This window comes from Chelonia mydas, chromosome 13 (genome assembly GCF_015237465.2).
Source record: "Chelonia mydas isolate rCheMyd1 chromosome 13, rCheMyd1.pri.v2, whole genome shotgun sequence".
Taxonomy (NCBI): Eukaryota; Metazoa; Chordata; order Testudines; family Cheloniidae; genus Chelonia; species Chelonia mydas.
In genome coordinates, this window is record NC_051253.2 from 39,942,221 (window position 1) to 39,960,108 (window position 17,888).

Here is a 17,888-nt window from a genome sequence, read left to right on the forward strand (position 1 = left end):
TTGAGTTGGGGTTCTACACACACATGTTGACGGGCAAGGAGCCACCCTTACACACCAGGCATTTTCGTGCACATCAGGGGCAGCTGACTCCAGCACAGGGCTTTGTTTCACCCCCACCTCTCCAAGAAGGGTTGAGGGAGTTGCATGCTCTGGAGGGGGGGGGGGGGGAGTTGCACACAGAGACAGTAGCTTGCACATTCATGGGGCAATTTATAGGCTCCCAAGGGGATCTGCATATTGCAAAGGGATTTTCACACCCAGCAAGAGATTTGCATGCACACAAAGGGGTTTGCATAAATGAAAAGGGGGAGTTGTGCACTGGCAAAGAGGGGTTGCACAGTCAAGGGGGTGTTGCACACTCACAAAGGGGGTTGCACACACCCAGGGGCTTACCAATTTGCAAAAGGGGCTTGCACACTCATCAAGGGGGCTTGCACACTCATGTGGCAGGTTGCATACTCCCAAATGGTTTCCACACTCCCAAAGGGGGATTTGCATGCTCACATGATGGGATGCACAAACATGCAGCAAAGAAGGGTTGCGCAGTCAAAAGGGTGTTGCGCACTCACAATGGGGGGTTGTACACTCACGTGGGCTGTTGCACACTCCCAGGTGGTTTGCATATTCACAAAGGGGCTTTGCACACTGGCCCCCAGAGGCTGCCAACTGACAAGTGAGTGTGCAGGGGGGGTTGCACTAGGGTTCTCAGGTGTCCAGTTTTTGACAGAAATGCCTGCTGACCGGGCCATGAAGAGTCTGGTCAGTGTCACGGCAGGGCTAAGGCAGGCTCCCTGCCTGTCCTGGCCCTGCGTGGCTCCTGGAAGCAGCGGCATTTCCCCCCTCCGGCTCCAAGGGGTAGTGAGGGGGCTCCGCGCACTGCCCCCAGCCAGAGCCCTAACCCCCCCACACCAACCCTGATCCCCCTCCATCCCAGCCCCACCCCGGTGCCCGCCCCCCCAGCCAGAGCCCTCACTCCCCCAGCCCCAACCCTGATCCCCCTCCATCCCAGCCAGAGTCATGCCCCGCCCCAAGGCCACCCCCCAGCCCAGTGAAAATGAGTGAGGGGGCGGGGCCTCGGGGAGGGGCGGGGCCAGGGTGTTCGGCTGGATGGGAGTAGAAAGGTGGCAGCCCGAGGTTGCACGGCCCTTGCACACGGACCACAGGTGGGACCTGCCCCAGGAGGATTTGCACGCGCTGGGGGACGGGCGGCGCGCGGGCCTCCAGCCCCCGCCCTTTCCAGGGCCAGTCATGCCCCTAGTAAAGATGGCCGCCGCTCCCCATGTGTTAGACGGGAGCGAAGTGAGGCTGCTCATAACCAAGATGGCCGCTACGGGATCTGTCACGTGATCTTCACTGACCTCGGAAAGATGGCGGACCGCCGCTTTCAGCAGGCAGTGAAGCCGCCTTGCCTTTTTCCAAGATGGCCGCCACGCACAGCTTTACGCGAGCCCGTCACCCCAACCCAAGGTGGCCGCCGAACCCCGTGAGTGACCTAGGTAGTCTAGCCAGCTCGCCTTCACGGCGCATGCGCTGCCGTCACCGAAGATGGCGCCCACGCACCATACATCTGATAGGAGGTGAAGTCACAGAGCCCTTCCTTCCAATATGGCGGTCACAGCGCCGCCGAGTCACGCTGTGCCCTCACCCAAGATGGCGGCCGGCCTTATATATGGGACAGGGCGAGGCCACGCCCCCATCCTGCCCTAACCTAAGATGGCGCTGGCCAGCCTGCTGCCGCCGGAGCTGCCCGTCAACCGGGCCGGCTTCTTCGGGCTGGCGGGGCGCTGCGAGCTCCAGGCCCCCGGGCCCCGCGCGGCCCCAGGCCCGCCCGGCTTGGCCCCGCCCGCCTGGGGGCTCCCGGCGGCGGGGGACGCCAGGATCGAGCTGCTGCACGGGACCACCACGCTGGCCTTCAAGGTGGGCGGGGCCGGAGAGGGAGACCCCCCTCCCCCCAAGGGCAGCGCCAGCCCAGGGGCGGGGCTAGGCTGGGAGACCCCCCCGGGGGGGCGGGGCTAGGCTGGGAGGAGGGGGGGTACAGACTCTGCTATGTGTGTAGGGGCGGGAATTAGGGGGTGCCCCCCGGGACATGCTGCAGGGAAGGGGATTGAGGGCTGTGCCAGAGTCCATATGGGGGGCACAGTGTGGTCAGGGTCAGCCCCTCCGCCCTGGAGTGGGTGGAGCAGTGATCTGGGGTGTAGGAATGGGGCTGCCCTCCTCGGAGTGGGGGTGCCTTGCCCCAGGGGGGCCATACCCGGGCTTGTGCCCCTGACCCGCCCACCCCCTCCAGTGCCAGGAAAGTGGCGGTTGGGGGCACTGTGCACCGGGGGGGGTGTACCCCAGCTTGGTGCCCCCTGACCCCTCCTCCCCTAGTTCCAGGAGGGCGTGGTGGTGGTGGGGGGCACTGTGCCCTGGGGGGGCACTCTGCTCCGGGGGGGCATACCCCAGCTTGGTGCCCCCTGACCCCTCCTCTCCCAGTTCCAGGAGGGCGTGGTGGTGGCGGTGGACTCGCGGGCCACGGCCGGCTCCTACGTGGCCTCGCAGACGGTGAAGAAGGTGATCGAGATCAACCCCTACCTGCTGGGTACCATGGCGGGCGGCGCCGCCGACTGCAGCTTCTGGGAGCGGCTGCTGGCCCGGCAGTGCCGCATCTACCAGCTGCGCAACAAGGAGCGCATCTCCGTGGCCGCCGCCTCCAAGTTGCTGGCCAACATGGTGTATCAGTACAAGGGTCTGGGCCTCCGCATGGGGACCATGATCTGTGGCTGGGACAAGCGGGGCCCAGGTGAGGGCACCCCTGCCCCAGAGCACCCAGCCCCCTCCCGGGAATCTCCCTGCTCCCCGGGGCCCCAGAGCACCCAGCCCCCACCTCCTGGGGTCTCCCCAGCTCCGCCCCGGGGCCCCAGAGCACCCAGCCCCCTCCCAGGGTCTCCCCTCCCTCCCCAGCTCCTCACCCCTCCATTCACTTGTACCAACCTTCCCCCTTGGGATGATCCCCTTATCTACACCTTCCAGGGGACCCTCATTGCCCCATCCCCTCCCCTTGGGCTTCACTTTGGGGAGAGGAGTTACATGTGCAGTGCCCCCTGTCTCTGGGAACAGGGGGGACCCCGTGGCTGGGGAGGGGGAGCCCCCTGTCCCTGGGAAGAGGGGGGACCGCATCTCCGGGGGGAGCCTGTAGTAACCCCCCTCTTCCCTCAGGCCTGTACTACGTGGACAGTGAGGGGAACCGCCTCTCGGGCACCGCTTTCTCCGTGGGCTCGGGCTCGGTGTACGCCTATGGGGTGCTGGACCGTGGCTACGCGCCCGACCTGTCGGCCGAAGAGGCCTACGACCTGGCCCGCCGTGCCATCTATCAGGCCACCTACCGCGATGCCTACTCTGGGGGCGAGGTCAACCTGTACCATGTCCGGCAGGACGGCTGGGTCCGCGTCTCCACCGACGACGTGGCCCAGCTTCACGCTCAGTACCGCGGGGACCCACAGGGGGACGGGGCCGCCTGAGTGTGGGCTGGGGGGGGGCGGGGGGGGACATGGATTGGCCATGGGGGTTCCCTGAAGGTTACAAAGGAAGGGGCATGGCTGAGGTAACTGCACATGGCAGGGGACGTGCCCTATAGCTGGGGGTGGAGCTAGGGCCATGGGGTGGCTGCAGGGGCCCATGGTGCGAGGACCCTGCTGGCTCCCTATAAAGCTTGTTTCTGCCCTACTGCTGGAGAGTGTCGTTATTTGGGGGGGTGGGCCTAATCCTAGGCTGGGCTGCTAGTGAGCCCAGCCTGGCCCGCCTGCGCCACCCACTCCCTGGGCATCAGCCTGCCCTGGATCAGGGGGAGCCTGGCTTGGGGAATCCGATGGGGGGTGGGGAGGCAGGCTGGGGGCTGGAGGCAGTGCTCTGACCCTGAATTCTCTGGCCTCCCAGGAAGGCTGGGGGACGCACAGGGGACATCGCCGATGGGGGCAGTCAGGATCTGCAGGGCCAGTGCCTGGCTGCTCCCGGCTTTACAGCCTGAGGGGCTACCCCTACCAGCTGTAAATCCGCAGGGACAGGGACTGGGCAACCTCGCCTGACCCTTGCGCATTGCTGGCTTCCAGGGAGTATTGTGGCACTGCCCAGCGGGCCCTGGTTTATTAATTCCTCGTACAAAGGCTCAGAGCCAGCTGGGGGCGAGCGAGGAGGCTCTGCCAGTGCGGCCTTTCCTTGCGGTAGAAGCTGGCTGCCTGGCAGATCCCCAGAGGGGAACTCACCGGGGCATCGGCCGCCTGTCAGGTGCGGTTTGTCATTCGCCTGCCAGGGGCCGGCCAGTAGTGCTTGACTCCACAAATGGGGGAGTGGGAAATGAGGACGAGCTGGGCGTGAGCCAGTGCTACAGGTGTGAGTACAGCTGTGTGGGTACAGTCGGGAGCCCCTGTCCCAGCCAGTGCTGCAGGTGTGAGTACAGCCCTATGGGTACAGCCGGGAGTGACTGTCCCAGCCAGTGCTGGCGGGGGGGGGGGGGGGGGGGGTGAGGAGTGCAGTTGGGAGCCCCTGTCTCAGCCAGTGCTGCGGGGGTGAGTACAGCCCTATGGGTACAGCCGGGAGTGACTGTCCCAGCCAGCGCTGCGGGGGTGAGTACAGCCGGGAGTGAGTGTCTCAGCCAGTGCTGCGGGGATGAATACAGCCCTATAGGTACAGTTGGGAGTGAGTGTCTCAGCCAGTGCTGTGGGGGTGAGTACAGCCGGGAGTGAGCGTCTCAGCCAGTGCTGCGGCGATGAATACAGCCCTATAGGTACAGTTGGGAGTGACTGTCCCAGCCAGTGCTGCGGGGATGAATACAGCCCTATAGGTACAGTTGGGAGTGACTGTCCCAGCCAGTGCTGCGGGGGTGAGTACAGCCGGGAGTGACTGTCCCAGCCAGCACAGACAAGACGCGGGGCTGGAAGGTGAAGCCGGCCAATGAGGGTGACAGTGGCGACAGGTGGATTTGCTCTGTGCAGCCCACCCCAGAGCCGGCCCGGGGTCGGTGCCATCCGGCCGGATCATGTTCCATGGGCTTCGGAACCGGCCCTGTGCCCTGCCTTCGCCTGCGGTGCCGAGGTGGCTGCATGTCAGCAACCCACCAGGGAGCAGCAAGGAGACGGGCATAGAACCCAGGAGTCCGGCTCCCAGCCCCACTGACCAATGGACCCTACTTCCTTCCCAGAGCCAGGGAGAGAACCCAGGAGTCAGTCCTAGCTCCCAGCCCCCGCCCCTGTAACCACTAGACCCCACTCCCCTCCTGGAGCCAGGGAGAGAAACCAGCAGTCCTGGTCTCCCCCCAAGCGGCCCATGCTCCTCAATCCTGCCCCACAGACCCCATCTCACCCCCACTTCTCTTTGCTGGGTCACTCTGTGGGAGGCGACCCAGGGTTAACCTTGCCCGCACCCCATCTCTGCTTGACCCCACTGCCCCTTCCCCTGTATCCCCGGCGTGGGGTGAGGAGTGGGAAAGGGGGAATGGAGGTGGGGGGAGAGTGAGAGACAAGGGTGCTTCGGAGCTGGGGCATGAAGAGAGGGAGGGTGGAGCACTGGGGGAGAGGGGGACACGGAGCCAACCCAGGAGGGGAGAAAGGACAGAGAGAGGGTGGCTGGGGGGGACTGGGAAGGTGGGAGCATGTCGGGGTGTCCCTGGCAGGGCCCCACTGAGGCATGCAGGAGGGGGAGACGTGTGCAGCTGGGGGTGTGCATGCTGTGGGCCCACATGTGCAGCTGGGGAAGGGCGGGGGTGGGAGCCACGGGGGGGAGCAGTGCGTGCTGGGGGCGGGCATATGCAGCTGGGGGGGGGAAGTGGTTGGGGGATGGGAGCAGCTGGGGTGCCCCTGGCAGGGACCCACCAAGGAATGCGTGTGTGCGGGGGGGAGGCAGGCGTATGAGCGGGCGGGGGTGTGTGCGCTGTGGGTGGGTGTTTGTAGCTGGTGGGGTGGGAGCAGCCGGTGGGAGGGTTGAGGGGGTGGGAGCAGCCGGGGGGAGCAGTGTGTGCTGAGGGTGGGCGTGTGCAGCTGGTGGGGTGGGAGCAGCCGGTGGGAGGTTTTGAGGGCGTGGGAGCAGCCGGGGGGAGCAGTGTGAGCTGAGGGTGGGCGTGTGCAGCTGGTGGGGTGGGAGCAGCCGGTGGGAGGGTTGAGGGGGTGGGAGCAGCCGGGGGGAGCAGTGTGTGCTGAGGGTGGGCGTGTGCAGCTGGTGGGGTGGGAGCAGCGGGGGGGGGGCAGGTTGAGGGGGTGGGAGTAGCCGGGGGAGCAGTGTGTGCTGAGGGTGGGCGTGTGCAGCTGGTGCGATGGAAGCAGCGGGGGGGGGGGGTGTTAAGGGGTGGGAACAGCCGGGGGAGCAGTGTGTGCTGAGGGCGGGCGTGTGCAGCTGGGGGGGGAAGCTGGGCGGGCGTGTGCAGTGCCCCAGCCAATCAGAGCGGGTGGGGGGGGCGGCATGTGGCCCACGTCCCCTGGTGCACACACACGAATACAAAGAGCCGCCCGCGACCTTCCTGTATCCTTTACCCGGGGCGCTGGGGGGCCGGGCCGGGCCCCCCGCCCCACCCCCCTGCGCTGCCTGGCCTGGGCACACGTGCAAAGAGGCGGCCTGGGGCAGGGCCGTGTGCAATCCAGAGGGGGTGGCTGGCGGGGGGCGGGGGGGATAGGTACATGGGATGTGGCTGGATGGGGGAGGGGTGGCTGGTTGGGAGGGAGTGGGGAATAGATAGATGCAGGGGGGCTGGAGGGGGAGGGGAAATAGATGCAGGGGGGCTGGAGGGGGAGGAGAATAGATGCAGGGGAATGGACGGGGAGGGGGGCTGGAGGGGTGATAGATGTGGGGGGGCTGGACAGGGAGGGGCTGGAAAGGGGAGGGAGGATAGATGCGGGGGGGTGGACAGGGAAGGGGCTGGAGGGGGGTAGATAGATATTTGTGGGGGAGCAGGATTCGGTTGCACAGCTCTTGGGGGTGGGAGGACAGAGAGGAGGAGAGATGTACACACACCCAGGGGAGAAGGCTGGTGTGGGGAAGGAAGGGGAGGGGGTGGAGAAGGCCTGGCGTGGGGAGGGATGAATCGGGAGGGGAGGGGTGGAGAAGGCCACTCCCGGGGAGGGACGGATGGGGAGGGGAGGGGTGGAGAAGGCCCGGCCTGGGGAGGGACGGATGGGGAGGGGAGCGGTGGAGAAGACCTGTGTGGGGAGGGACGGACGGATGGACGTGGGGGGGGGGAGAAGGGCCGTGTGCATAGGAATGGGTGCAGGGGGTGCTCCCAGCCTCAGCGTGGGGGTGGGGTGCACAGGGTTGGCTTTCAACACCCCCACTATTAAAAATGTTCCAGCACCACTGGCCAGGCGTGGGGAGGATGGATGGGGAGGAGGGCCATGCGTGGGGCAACCATGACAGAGGTTGGCGTGACCTGACAGGAGGTGGGGGGGTGGTTGGCATGACCCAGGCTGGGGTGGCCATGACAGAGGTTGGCGTGACCTGACAGGAGGTGGGGGGGTAGTTGGCATGACCCAGGCTGGGGTGGCCATGACAGAGGTTGGCGTGACCTGACAGGAGGTGGGGGCGTGGTTGGTGTGACCAGGTCTGGAGATCATTTGTTGGGGGGGCAGCCCCGAAATCCTAGATGGCTACGGGGTGGCCATGAAAAGGGCCCAACATCAAAGTCCCCCTTGAGGGACCCCTTCTCCCATCTTTGCTCCCAGAACCCCCCTCCCTTCTGCCCTGGCCTAGCGACAGCCGGCTCACAGCCAATCGGCTACTTCGGGCTTCTCCCGCGCTAGCCAATGAGAGCGTTGGTGGCGAGGGGACGCGGCGCTTTGTACACGGCCCCGGCGCTCGCTCCCTCCTCCCATCGCCCCTCCCCGCCCCCGCGCTGCACACACGCAGTGGAATGTTGGGCAGGCCGGGATTCTAAACCGTTGGGCCCCAAGTAAACAACCAACGGCCCAGGCAGGGAGGGGCGTCATTAGCATTTATGGAAATGAGGGTCCCAGAGGACTCCTGGCCCCACATCACGCCAACCCCCCCAGGCCCTGCATCACGCCAACCACCCCCCAGACCTACATCACGTCAGCCCCCCCTGGCCTGCATGAAGCCAACCTGGCCCCACATCACGCCAACCACCCCCGCAGACCTCCATCACGCCAACCCACCCCCGGCCCTCCATCACGCCAACCACCCACCCCCGGCCCTCCATCACACCAACCCCCCCCCCCCCGGCCTGCATGAAGCCAACCGGGCCCCATGTCATGCCTACCCACCCCCGGCCCTCCATCACGCCAGCCACCCACCCCCGGCCCTCCATCACACCAACCCCCCCCGGCCTGCATGAAGCCAACCGGGCCCCACATCACGCCAAGCACCCCCGCAGACCTACATCACACCAACCCACCCCCGGCCCTCCATCACGCCAACCACCCCACCCCCTGCCCTCCATTACACCAACCCCCCCCCGGCCTGCATGAAGCCAACCGGGCCCCATGTCATGCCTACCCACCCCCGGCCCCACATCACGCCAACCACCCCCGCAGACCTCCATCACGCCAGCCCACCCCCGGCCCTCCATCACGCCAACCACCCACCCCCGGCCCTCCATCACACCAACCCCCCCCGGCCTGCATGAAGCCAACCGGGCCCCATGTCATGCCTACCCATCCCCGGCCCTCCATCATGCCAACCACCCACCCCCGGCCCTCCATTACACCAACCCCCCCCCGGCCTGCATGAAGCCAACCAGGCCCCATGTCATGCCTACCCACCCCCAGCCCTCCACCACGCCACCCACCCCCGCAGACCTACCTCACGCCAACCCACCCCCGGCCATCCATCACGCCAACCACCCCCCCCGGGCCCTGCATCACGCCAACCACCCCCCAGACCTACGTCACGCCAACTCCCCTGGCCTGCATGAAGCCAACCCGGCCCCACATCACGCCAACCCACCCCTGACCACGTGTCACACCAACCCCCTCCCCGGCCCTCCATCACGCCAACCACCCCCCCGGCCCTCTGTCATGCCAACCCCCCGCCCCAGCTCTGCCTCACTGTCAGCCCCCCCAGCCCACATCATGCCACCCCCCAGCCCCAGCCCCGTGGCCAGTGGCAATGGAGCAATCTGTACAGTGGGAGGCTGAGAGCCATTGACCCAACCTGCAACCCTAGATATAATGGAAACCACTTCAAGCCAGGCCTTGTTCCAGTCCCCAGCCTGTCTCACATCAGCTTCAAGGGTCACCCACTTCTGGGTCAGGCCAACCCCCTTCCCCCATCCCGGGTCAGGCCAACCCCCTTTCCACATCCCGGGTCAGGCGCCAACCACCTTCCCCGATCCCAGGTCAGGCGCCAACTCCCTTCCCCCATCCCAGGTCTGGCGTCAACTCCCTTCCCCCATCCCAGGTCAGGCGCCAACCCCCTTCCCCCATCCCGGTCAGGCGCCAACCACCTTCCCCGATCCCAGGTCAGGCGCCAACTCCCTTCCCCCATCCCGGGTCAGGCGCCAACTCCCTTCCCCCATCCCAGGTCAGGCGCCAACCCCCTTCCCCCATCCCGGTCAGGCGCCAACCTCCCTCCCCCATCCCAGGTCAGGCGCCAACCCCCTTCCCCCATCCCGGGTCAGGCGCCAACCCCCTTCCCCCATCCCGGGTCAGGCCAACCCCCTTCCCCCATCCCGGGTCAGGTGCCAACCCCCTTCCCCCATCCCGGGTCTGGCCAACCCCCTTCCCCCATCCCAGATCAGGCGCCAACCCCCTTCCCCCATCCCGGGTCAGGCGCCAACCCCCTTCCCCCATCCCGGGTCAGGCGCCAACCTCCCTCCCCCATCCCGGGTCAGGCGCCAACCCCCTTCCCCCATCCCAGATCAGGTGCCAACCCCCTTCCCCCATCCCGGTCAGGCGCCAACCTCCCTCCCCCATCCCAGGTCAGGCGCCAACCCCCTTCCCCCATCCCGGGTCAGGCCAACCCCCTTCCCCCATCCCGGGTCAGGCGCCAACCTCCCTCCCCCATCCCGGGTCAGGTGCCAACCCCCTTCCCCCATCCCAGATCAGGTGCCAACCCCCTTCCCCCATCCCGGTCAGGCGCCAACCTCCCTCCCCCATCCCAGGTCAGGCGCCAACCCCCTTCCCCCATCCCGGGTCAGGCCAACCCCCTTCCCCTATCCCAGGTCAGGTGCCAACCCCCTTCCCCCATCCCGGGTCTGGCCAACCCCCTTCCCCCATCCCAGATCAGGCGCCAACCCCCTTCCCCCATCCCGGGTCAGGCGCCAACCTCCTTCCCCCATCCCGGGTCAGGCGCCAACCCCCTTCCCCCATCCCGGGTCAGGCGCCAACCCCCTTCCCCCATCCCGGGTCAGGCGCCAACCTCCTTCCCCCATCCCGGGTCAGGCGCCAACCCCCTTCCCCCATCCCGGGTCAGGCGCCAACCTCCCTCCCCCATCCCGGGTCAGGCGCCAACCCCCTTCCCCCATCCCGGATCAGGTGCCAACCCCCTTCCCCCATCCCGGTCAGGCGCCAACCTCCCTCCCCCATCCCGGGTCAGGCGCCAACCCCCTTCCCCCATCCCGGGTCAGGCGCCAACCTCCCTCCCCCATCCCGGGTCAGGTGCCAACCCCCTTCCCCCATCCCAGATCAGGTGCCAACCCCCTTCCCCCATCCCGGTCAGGCGCCAACCTCCCTCCCCCATCCCAGATCAGGCGCCAACCCCCTTCCCCCATCCCGGGTCAGGCCAACCCCCTTCCCCTATCCCAGGTCAGGTGCCAACCCCCTTCCCCCATCCCGGGTCTGGCCAACCCCCTTCCCCCATCCCAGATCAGGCGCCAACCCCCTTCCCCCATCCCGGGTCAGGCGCCAACCTCCTTCCCCCATCCCGGGTCAGGCGCCAACCCCCTTCCCCCATCCCGGGTCAGGCGCCAACCTCCTTCCCCCATCCCGGGTCAGGCGCCAACCTCCTTCCCTCATCCTGGGTCACGCCAACTCCCTGGCCCTCGTGGCCACTGATGTCTAGGCTATGGCACCCCCTGCCTCACAGCCGTCAAGCTCCCCTTGCAGCCAAGGCCCCACCTGGTCACACCAACTCCCCCCCCGGCAGCCATCCCCCTGGGTCACGCCCCACACCCCCCCTCACAGCCACTCACCCCCTTGGGTCATGCCACACACACCCCCCTCACAGCCACTCATCCCCCAGGGCCACACCAACCCTCCCTCACAGCCACACCCCCCCGGGATCAAGCCAACCCCGCCCTCACAGCCATCACCCCCCTCACAGCCACCCCCCTGTCATGCAACCCCCCGCTCGCAGCCACTAACCCCCCGACAGCTGTCCCCCCAACATGCCAACCCCACCCTTACAGCCACCCCCCTTGGGTCACCCCCCCACAGCCACTCACCCCTTGGGTCATGTCACCGCCACCGCAGCCACCCACCCCTGGGTCATGCCAACCCCCTCCCACAGCCGCCCCCCCGCCCAGAGGTCATATTTTCCTTGACTTTCCCTCCCCGCAGCCCCTGCAGCGCTCACCCCCGCCCAGGGGAGCCATGGGCTCTGGGAGCTGCCCCCGGGTGCGCCCACGCCCTGGATGCCTGCACCGGGGGTGCTGAGCGGGAAGCTCCCACAAACCCTTGGGCTCGCCATGTCCTTCAGCGCCACCATCCTCTTCTCACCCCCCGGTTCCCAGGAGGCCACGGCCTGCTGCTGCGCATGCAAGCGGGAGCCAGGGGCAGAGGGGGCGGGTGGTACACCCCCAGCCCCCTGTGCCCCCATCAGTGTCTCGGGCCACGGGCTGGCAGTGCAGAGCTCCGAGCAGCTGCTGCACGTCATTTACCAGCGCCTGGACAAGGCCGTGGGGCTGGCCGAGGCCGCCCTGGCCCTGGCAAAGGCCAACAACCAGGCCCTGCGGCGGCTGGAGGAGGAGGTTGGGGGGCTGCGGAGGGGGGCGCCCCCGACCGTCAAGGCCAGCCCCTGTCCGACGGTGGCCGAGAAGCCCGAGGAGCCCGAGGAGGAGGTGGAGGCTGAAGGCTTGGGGAGCAGCGTCCAAGGGGTGATCGAGGAGCTGAGGCAGCTAGGGGCAGCGACAGAACCTCCCGGACGCCTGGGTTTCTCACCTCTGCAGCCTGGAGACTCGGGACTGGGTGGGGTGTGTGAGCCACAGACCCCACTGCGCCCTGCCATGGTGGTAGCTTAGCCCCTCCTGGCCGGGAACAGCTGGCTCCTGTCCAAGAGCTGCTTGGCAGTGATGCATTGTGGGAGTCACGCCAACCCCCACTTGGTGCCCAGGGCACAGGCTTGAAGGGCAATGCCAGTGCTGCGGATTGGGAGTGAGGGGCACCGCGGGGCTGTGGGAGTGTCCTAAGGGGCTGCGGGTTGGGAGTGAGGGGCACCTCAGGCCTGTAGGGAGGGCGCAGGGGGCTGTGAGCCAGGAGTGAGGGTCACCGCGGTGCTATGGGGAGAGCCCAGGGGGCTGCGGCTCAGGATTGAGTGGCACCGCGGGGCTGTGGGGAGATCTCAGGCGGCTGCGGGTCAGGAGTGAGGTGCACTATCAGGGCTGATGCATTTCTCTCCCAGGTGCTGGAGGAGCTGCCCCCCCTGGAGGTCCCCCTTCAGCGAGTGGTGGTCCCGGCTTTCCCCACCACCCCCTCCCCTTCCCCCCAGCCCGTGGGGGAACCCTCGCCCTCGGGTTCCGAGGAGCCACCCCCCTGCACGGCCCTAGAGAATGGCAGCCCAGGGGAGCCCCGGTTCTCCCTGGGGTTCACCAGCGGCCCCTGCCGCAGCCGGGGCAGTGGGCCCAAGAACTCCCGGCGCAAGAGGGACCTGGTGCTGTCGGTGAGTGGAGGCTGGCCGGGCTGGCGGAGGGGGGGCGGCTTGGGGACCCCTCACGCCAGTGACTCACTGTCTGCCCCACAGAAACTCGTCCATAACGTCCACAACCACATCACCAACCAGAGGAGATTCAATGGCTCTGAAAGGTGAGTCCCTCCCTGCAATGAACCCAGGAGTCCTGGTATGCCCCTCCCCCTCCGCTCTAACCACTAGGCCCACCCACCCTCCTAGAGCCAGGGAGAGAACCCAGGAGTCCTGGATTGCTCTCCGCCCTGCTCTAACCACTAGGCCCCCTCCACTCCCAGAGCTGGGATAGAACCCAGGAGTCCTGGCTCCCAGACCCACGCTCTAACCTCTAGACCTGTCTGGCAGTGGGATGGGGGGCTCTGGCATGACTCTCGCCCTCCCTTCTGCCACCTTGGCAGCATCAAGTCTTCCTGGAACATTGGGGTGGTGAAATTCCTGTTGGAGAAACTGAGGCACGAACTGGTGACGAGTCAGCACAACTACACTGACAAGGAGCTAAAGGGTGAGTGGGTGTTTACACATTGCCCCCCCATCTGTGCCCCTAGGCATGTTTCCTGCCCGACCCCTGACCCCTCTCTGTGCCCCTAGGCGCTTCCTGCCCGACCCCTGACCCCTCTCTGTGCCCCTAGGCATGTTTCCTGCCCGACCCCTGACCCCTCTCTGTGCCCCTAGGCACTTCCTGCCCGATCCCTGACCCCTCTCGGTGCCCTTGGCGCTTCCTGCCCGACCCCTGACCCCACTCTGTGCCCCTAGGCACTTCCTGCCTGACCCCTGACCCCTCTCTGTGCCCCTTGGTGCTTCCTGCCCGACCCCTGAGCCCTCTCTGTGCCCCTTGGCGCTTCCTGACTGACCTCTGACCCCTCTCTGTGCCCATAGGCGCTTCCTGCCTGACCCCTGACCCCTCTCTGTGCCCCTTGGCGCTTCCTGCCCGACCCCTGAGCCCTCTCTGTGCCCCTAGGCACTTCCTGCCCGACCCCTGACCCCTCTCTGTGCCCCTTGGCGCTTCCTGCCTGACCCCTGACCCCTCTCCGTGCCCCTAGGCACTTCCTGCCCGACCCCTGACCCCTCTCTGTGCCCCTTGGCGCTTCCTGCCCGACCCCTGAGCCCTCTCTGTGCCCCTTGGCGCTTCCTGACTGACCTCTGACCCCTCTCTGTGCCCATAGGCGCTTCCTGCCCGACCCCTGGCCCCTCTCTGTGCCCCTAGGCACTTCCTGCCTGACCCCTGACCCCTCTCTGTGCCCCTAGGCACTTCCTGCCCGACCCCTGACCCCTCTCGGTGCCCTTGGCGCTTCCTGCCCGACCCCTGACCCCACTCTGTGCCCCTTGGCGCTTCCTGCCCGACCCCTGAGCCCTCTCTGTGCCCCTTGGCGCTTCCTGACTGACCTCTGACCCCTCTCTGTGCCCATAGGCGCTTCCTGCCCGACCCCTGGCCCCTCTCTGTGCCCCTAGGCACTTCCTGCCTGACCCCTGACCCCTCTCTGTGCCCCTAGGCACTTCCTGCCCGACCCCTGACCCCTCTCTGTGCCCCTTGGCGCTTCCTGCCCGACCCCTGGCCCCTCTCTGTGCCCCTAGGCACTTCCTGCCTGACCCCTGAGCCCTCTCCGTGCCCCTTGGTGCTTCCTGCCCGACCCCTGACCCCTCTCCGTGCCCCTAGGCACTTCCTGCCTGACCTCTGACTCCTCTCCGTGCCCCTTGGCGCTTCCTGCCCGACCCCTGAGCCCTCTCTGTGCCCCTTGGCGCTTCCTGACTGACCTCTGACCCCTCTCTGTGCCCCTTGGCGCTTCCTGCCCGACCCCTGACCCCTCTCAGTGCCCCTTGGCGCTTCCTGCCCGACCCCTGACCCCTCTCCCTGCCCCTTGGTGCTTCCTGCCCGACCCCTGACCCCTCTCCGTGCCCCTAGGCGCTTCCTGCCTGACCTCTGACTCCTCTCCGTGCCCCTTGGCGCTTCCTGCCCGACCCCTGACCCCTCTCCGTGCCCCTTGGCGCTTCCTGCCCGACCCCTGACCCCTCTCCGTGCCCTTGGCGCTTCCTGCCCGACCCCTGACCCCTCTCAGTGCCCCTTGGCGCTTCCTGCCCGACCCCTGACCCCTCTCCGTGCCCTTGGCGCTTCCTGCCCGACCCCTGACCCCTCTCCGTGCCCCTTGGCGCTTCCTGCCCGACCCCTGACCCCTCTCTGTGCCCTTGGCGCTTCCTGCCCGACCCCTGACTCCTCTCCGTGCCCCTTGGCGCTTCCTGCCCGACCCCTGACCCCTCTCCGTGCCCTTGGCGCTTCCTGCCCGACCCCTGACTCCTCTCCGTGCCCCTTGGCGCTTCCTGCCCGACCCCTGACCCCTCTCCGTGCCCCTTGGCGCTTCCTGCCCGACCCCTGACCCCTCTCCGTGCCCTTGGCGCTTCCTGCCCGACCCCTGACCCCTCTCCGTGCCCCTTGGCGCTTCCTGCCCGACCCCTGACCCCTCTCTGTGCCCTTGGCGCTTCCTGCCCGACCTCTGACTCCTCTCTGTGCCCCTTGGCGCTTCCTGCCCGACCCCTGACCCCTCTCTGTGCCCCTTGGCGCTTCCTGCCTGACCCCGACCCCTCTCTGTGCCCTTGGCGCTTCCTGCCCGACCCCTGACCCCTCTCTGTGCCCCTTGGCGCTTCCTGCCTGACCTCTGACCCCTCGGCGTTCCTGCCCGACCCCTGCCCCCTCGGTGCCCTTGGCTGCTGCTGACCGAGCCCTGTCGTGCCCAGGTGCCTGCGTGGCGTACTTCCTGACCAAGCGCCGCGAGTATCGCAACTCCCTGAACCCATTCAAGGGGCTGAAGGAAAAGGAGGAGAAAAAACTGCGGAGCCGGCGCTACCGGGTGAGGGGCCTGGCACGGTGGGGTATTGGATGGGGCAGGGGGGTGGGGCCATGGGGGGCGCAGGGCAAGTGGGGGGGCTGTGGGGAGCGTAGGGCAGGGGGGTGGGGCAATGGGGGGCGCAGGGCAGGCACGGGGGGGCTGTAGGGAGCGTAGGGCAGGGGGATGGGGCCATGGGGGGCGCAGGGCAGGGGGGCCTGGGCCATGGGGGGCGCAAGGCAGCAGGGTGGGGCCATGGGGGGCACAGGGCAGGTGTGGGGGCTGTAGGAAGCCTAGGGCAGGGGGGTGGGGCCATGGAGGGCGCAGGGTAGGCGGGGGGCGCTGTAGGGAGCGTAGGGCATGGGGGTGGGGCCATGGGGGGCGCAGGGCCATGAGAGGTGCACGGCAGGAGGGGTAGGTGTTGTGCACAGCAGGGGGCCGGGCCGTGCGGGGGGCACAGCAGGTGGATCGGGGTTATGCTGGTGCCGGGCAGGGGGTTGTGAACAGCAGGAGGTGGGGCCATGTGGGGGGTGTGATTGGGCAGCGGCATGGCTGTGGCAGGGGTGGGGCCGGGACCCCTCGCGGCACGGCGGGGCTGACCCCCCGGCTCACCCCCCAGCTCTTCGCCAACCGGGCGGGCGTGGCGCGACTGCTGGGCCCTGAGGAGCAGCGGCTGTGGCGGGGTGTGACGGAGGAGCTCATGTCGGACGAGGAGGACAGCCCGAGCGAACCGGGGGTGTGGGTGGCCCGGCCCCCCCGCTTCCGTGCCACCCCCCTCACCCAGCTCTGCTACCGCCTGGACATCAATGCCAAGCACGGCGCCAAGGCCAACCGGGTCTATGGGCCGCCCTCTGAGCGCCTGCCCTCGGCTGAGGCCCAGCTCCTGCCCCCCCACCTCTACGACCCCCACTTCCAGGACCGCGAAGAGGGGGAGGGCTCCGGCCTTGCCCCTTTCCCCCCACCCCACAAGGCCTTCTGCCCCGATCTCCGCCCCTTCCTTGAGATCAAGGTGGAGAAGGACGAGTGAGCCAGGACAGGTGCCCCACACTCAAGATGACCACCACGGGGGGCCGGCGACCCTCCCGACGTGGGCTCAATGTGGAGCATGTTGAGGGACCATAGATGGCTGCTGGAGGACTCTGGGGGAATGGGGACAGGAAATGGTGCATCAAGGTAGAGAGAGATGAGCGAGCCAAGATGGCTGCTACGCATCAAAGATGGCTGCCCCACATTCAGTATGGTTGCCTCCCAACAAGATACCACCGGGGGCAGGAGCTGCGACGTCCCCCCCACCTCAGTGCTGTCAAGGACCCCTTGGGGAGGATAAGTGAGCCAAAATGGCCACTGCTGACTGGGGGGGCACGGGTGTGGAGTGCTCCTCCCCCACCCATCTCCTTCACTAACCTCAAGGTGGAGACGGATGAGAACTTGGGGGACAAAAAGGGGGAGCCAAGATGGCCGCCCCACATCCAAGATGGCCACTATGGGGAGAGGGAACAGGCCGTTCCCAGCCCCACGGGGCCTGATCTCATGGTGGAGGAGGACAAAAGACTGGGGGGCCTGGAAATGGGGATTTCCCCCCAGGTACTTGGGGGGCAGGAGGCTGAGGGGGCACAGTGACAAGGGGGGAGTCCCCTGAAATATGAGGCCATTTCACTCTCACACTCTGCCTCAGTATCTCCTTTTGCTGCAGTCTCTACTGCTTCTCTATGCCAGGATGCCTGGGTTCTCTGCCGCTGGGGGAGGGGTGGGGTGGTTGGGGTGGGGGTGAGGATGCCTGGGTTTTCTCCCAACAGGTTTTGGGGTTCAGAGGGGTGTTCTGGGGGGGGTGTCTGAGGTCAGGCCCAGCTTGGGCACCTCCAGGCTGGGCCCTTAACCTGGGAGACACTGGGGTTGTCCATTCTGTGCCCCCTCCCTGCTCTCAGAATACCCTACCTGGGCAAAATTAGCATATGCAAATCATACATTTGAATATATTACTGGTCCCAAACAGGCCTCCCTCTGCCCCCCCATCCCCCACCATTGCAGGGGATATGCCCTCACTCTGGGCTCAGGGAGGGGCAGAGCCCATGGCTGGCTGGGGGAAGGGCAGGTGAGGGCAACGCGGCAGCCCTGGCGGGTCCGTCAGTAGGGGTCAGAGTGAACAACTCCAGAGGGCGGAAGGGGCGGAGAGCACCACACGCTGTGGGCGGGAGGGGGCCAGGGCTAGCCCCGCCCCGCCCTCGACGTTACCCCGCCCTCTCGCAGCCCCGCCCC

At 67.3% G+C, this 17,888-nt stretch overlaps 2 protein-coding genes across 2 annotated transcripts; both read left to right on the top strand.

Moving 5' to 3' along the window:
• The first annotated feature begins 1,685 nt into the window (after positions 1-1,685).
• On the top strand, positions 1,686-3,705 carry PSMB5 (proteasome 20S subunit beta 5). The gene is made up of 3 exons (XM_037877137.2): positions 1,686-1,917; positions 2,476-2,782; positions 3,199-3,705. The coding sequence occupies exons 1-3, from the start codon at positions 1,714-1,716 to the stop codon at positions 3,498-3,500; spliced, it is 813 nt and encodes a 270-aa protein (XP_037733065.1). The 5' UTR covers positions 1,686-1,713; the 3' UTR covers positions 3,501-3,705.
• A 2,680-nt stretch (positions 3,706-6,385) lies between these two features.
• C13H14orf93 (chromosome 13 C14orf93 homolog) lies at positions 6,386-17,296 on the top strand. Its single transcript, XM_037916063.2, has 7 exons — positions 6,386-6,489; positions 11,475-12,106; positions 12,535-12,792; positions 12,874-12,935; positions 13,215-13,318; positions 15,544-15,656; positions 16,252-17,296. The coding sequence occupies exons 2-7, from the start codon at positions 11,549-11,551 to the stop codon at positions 16,657-16,659; spliced, it is 1,503 nt and encodes a 500-aa protein (XP_037771991.1). The 5' UTR covers positions 6,386-6,489; positions 11,475-11,548; the 3' UTR covers positions 16,660-17,296.
• The last annotated feature ends 592 nt before the right edge of the window (positions 17,297-17,888 follow it).

What these genes read in the sequence shown, in the direction of transcription:
- PSMB5 (XM_037877137.2), top strand. Translation starts at nt 1,714, where the DNA reads ATGGCGCTGGCCAGCCTGCTGCCGCCGGAGCTGCCCGTCAACCGGGCC. An exon ending in CCACCACGCTGGCCTTCAAG is followed by an intron (nt 1,918 to 2,475) that starts GTGGGCGGGGCC and finishes CTCCTCTCCCAG; the next exon opens with TTCCAGGAGGGCGTGGTGGT. An exon ending in CTGGGACAAGCGGGGCCCAG is followed by an intron (nt 2,783 to 3,198) that starts GTGAGGGCACCC and finishes CTCTTCCCTCAG; the next exon opens with GCCTGTACTACGTGGACAGT.
- C13H14orf93 (XM_037916063.2), top strand. Translation starts at nt 11,549, where the DNA reads ATGCCTGCACCGGGGGTGCTGAGCGGGAAGCTCCCACAAACCCTTGGG. An exon ending in AGATTCAATGGCTCTGAAAG is followed by an intron (nt 12,936 to 13,214) that starts GTGAGTCCCTCC and finishes CCACCTTGGCAG; the next exon opens with CATCAAGTCTTCCTGGAACA. An exon ending in TGCGGAGCCGGCGCTACCGG is followed by an intron (nt 15,657 to 16,251) that starts GTGAGGGGCCTG and finishes CTCACCCCCCAG; the next exon opens with CTCTTCGCCAACCGGGCGGG.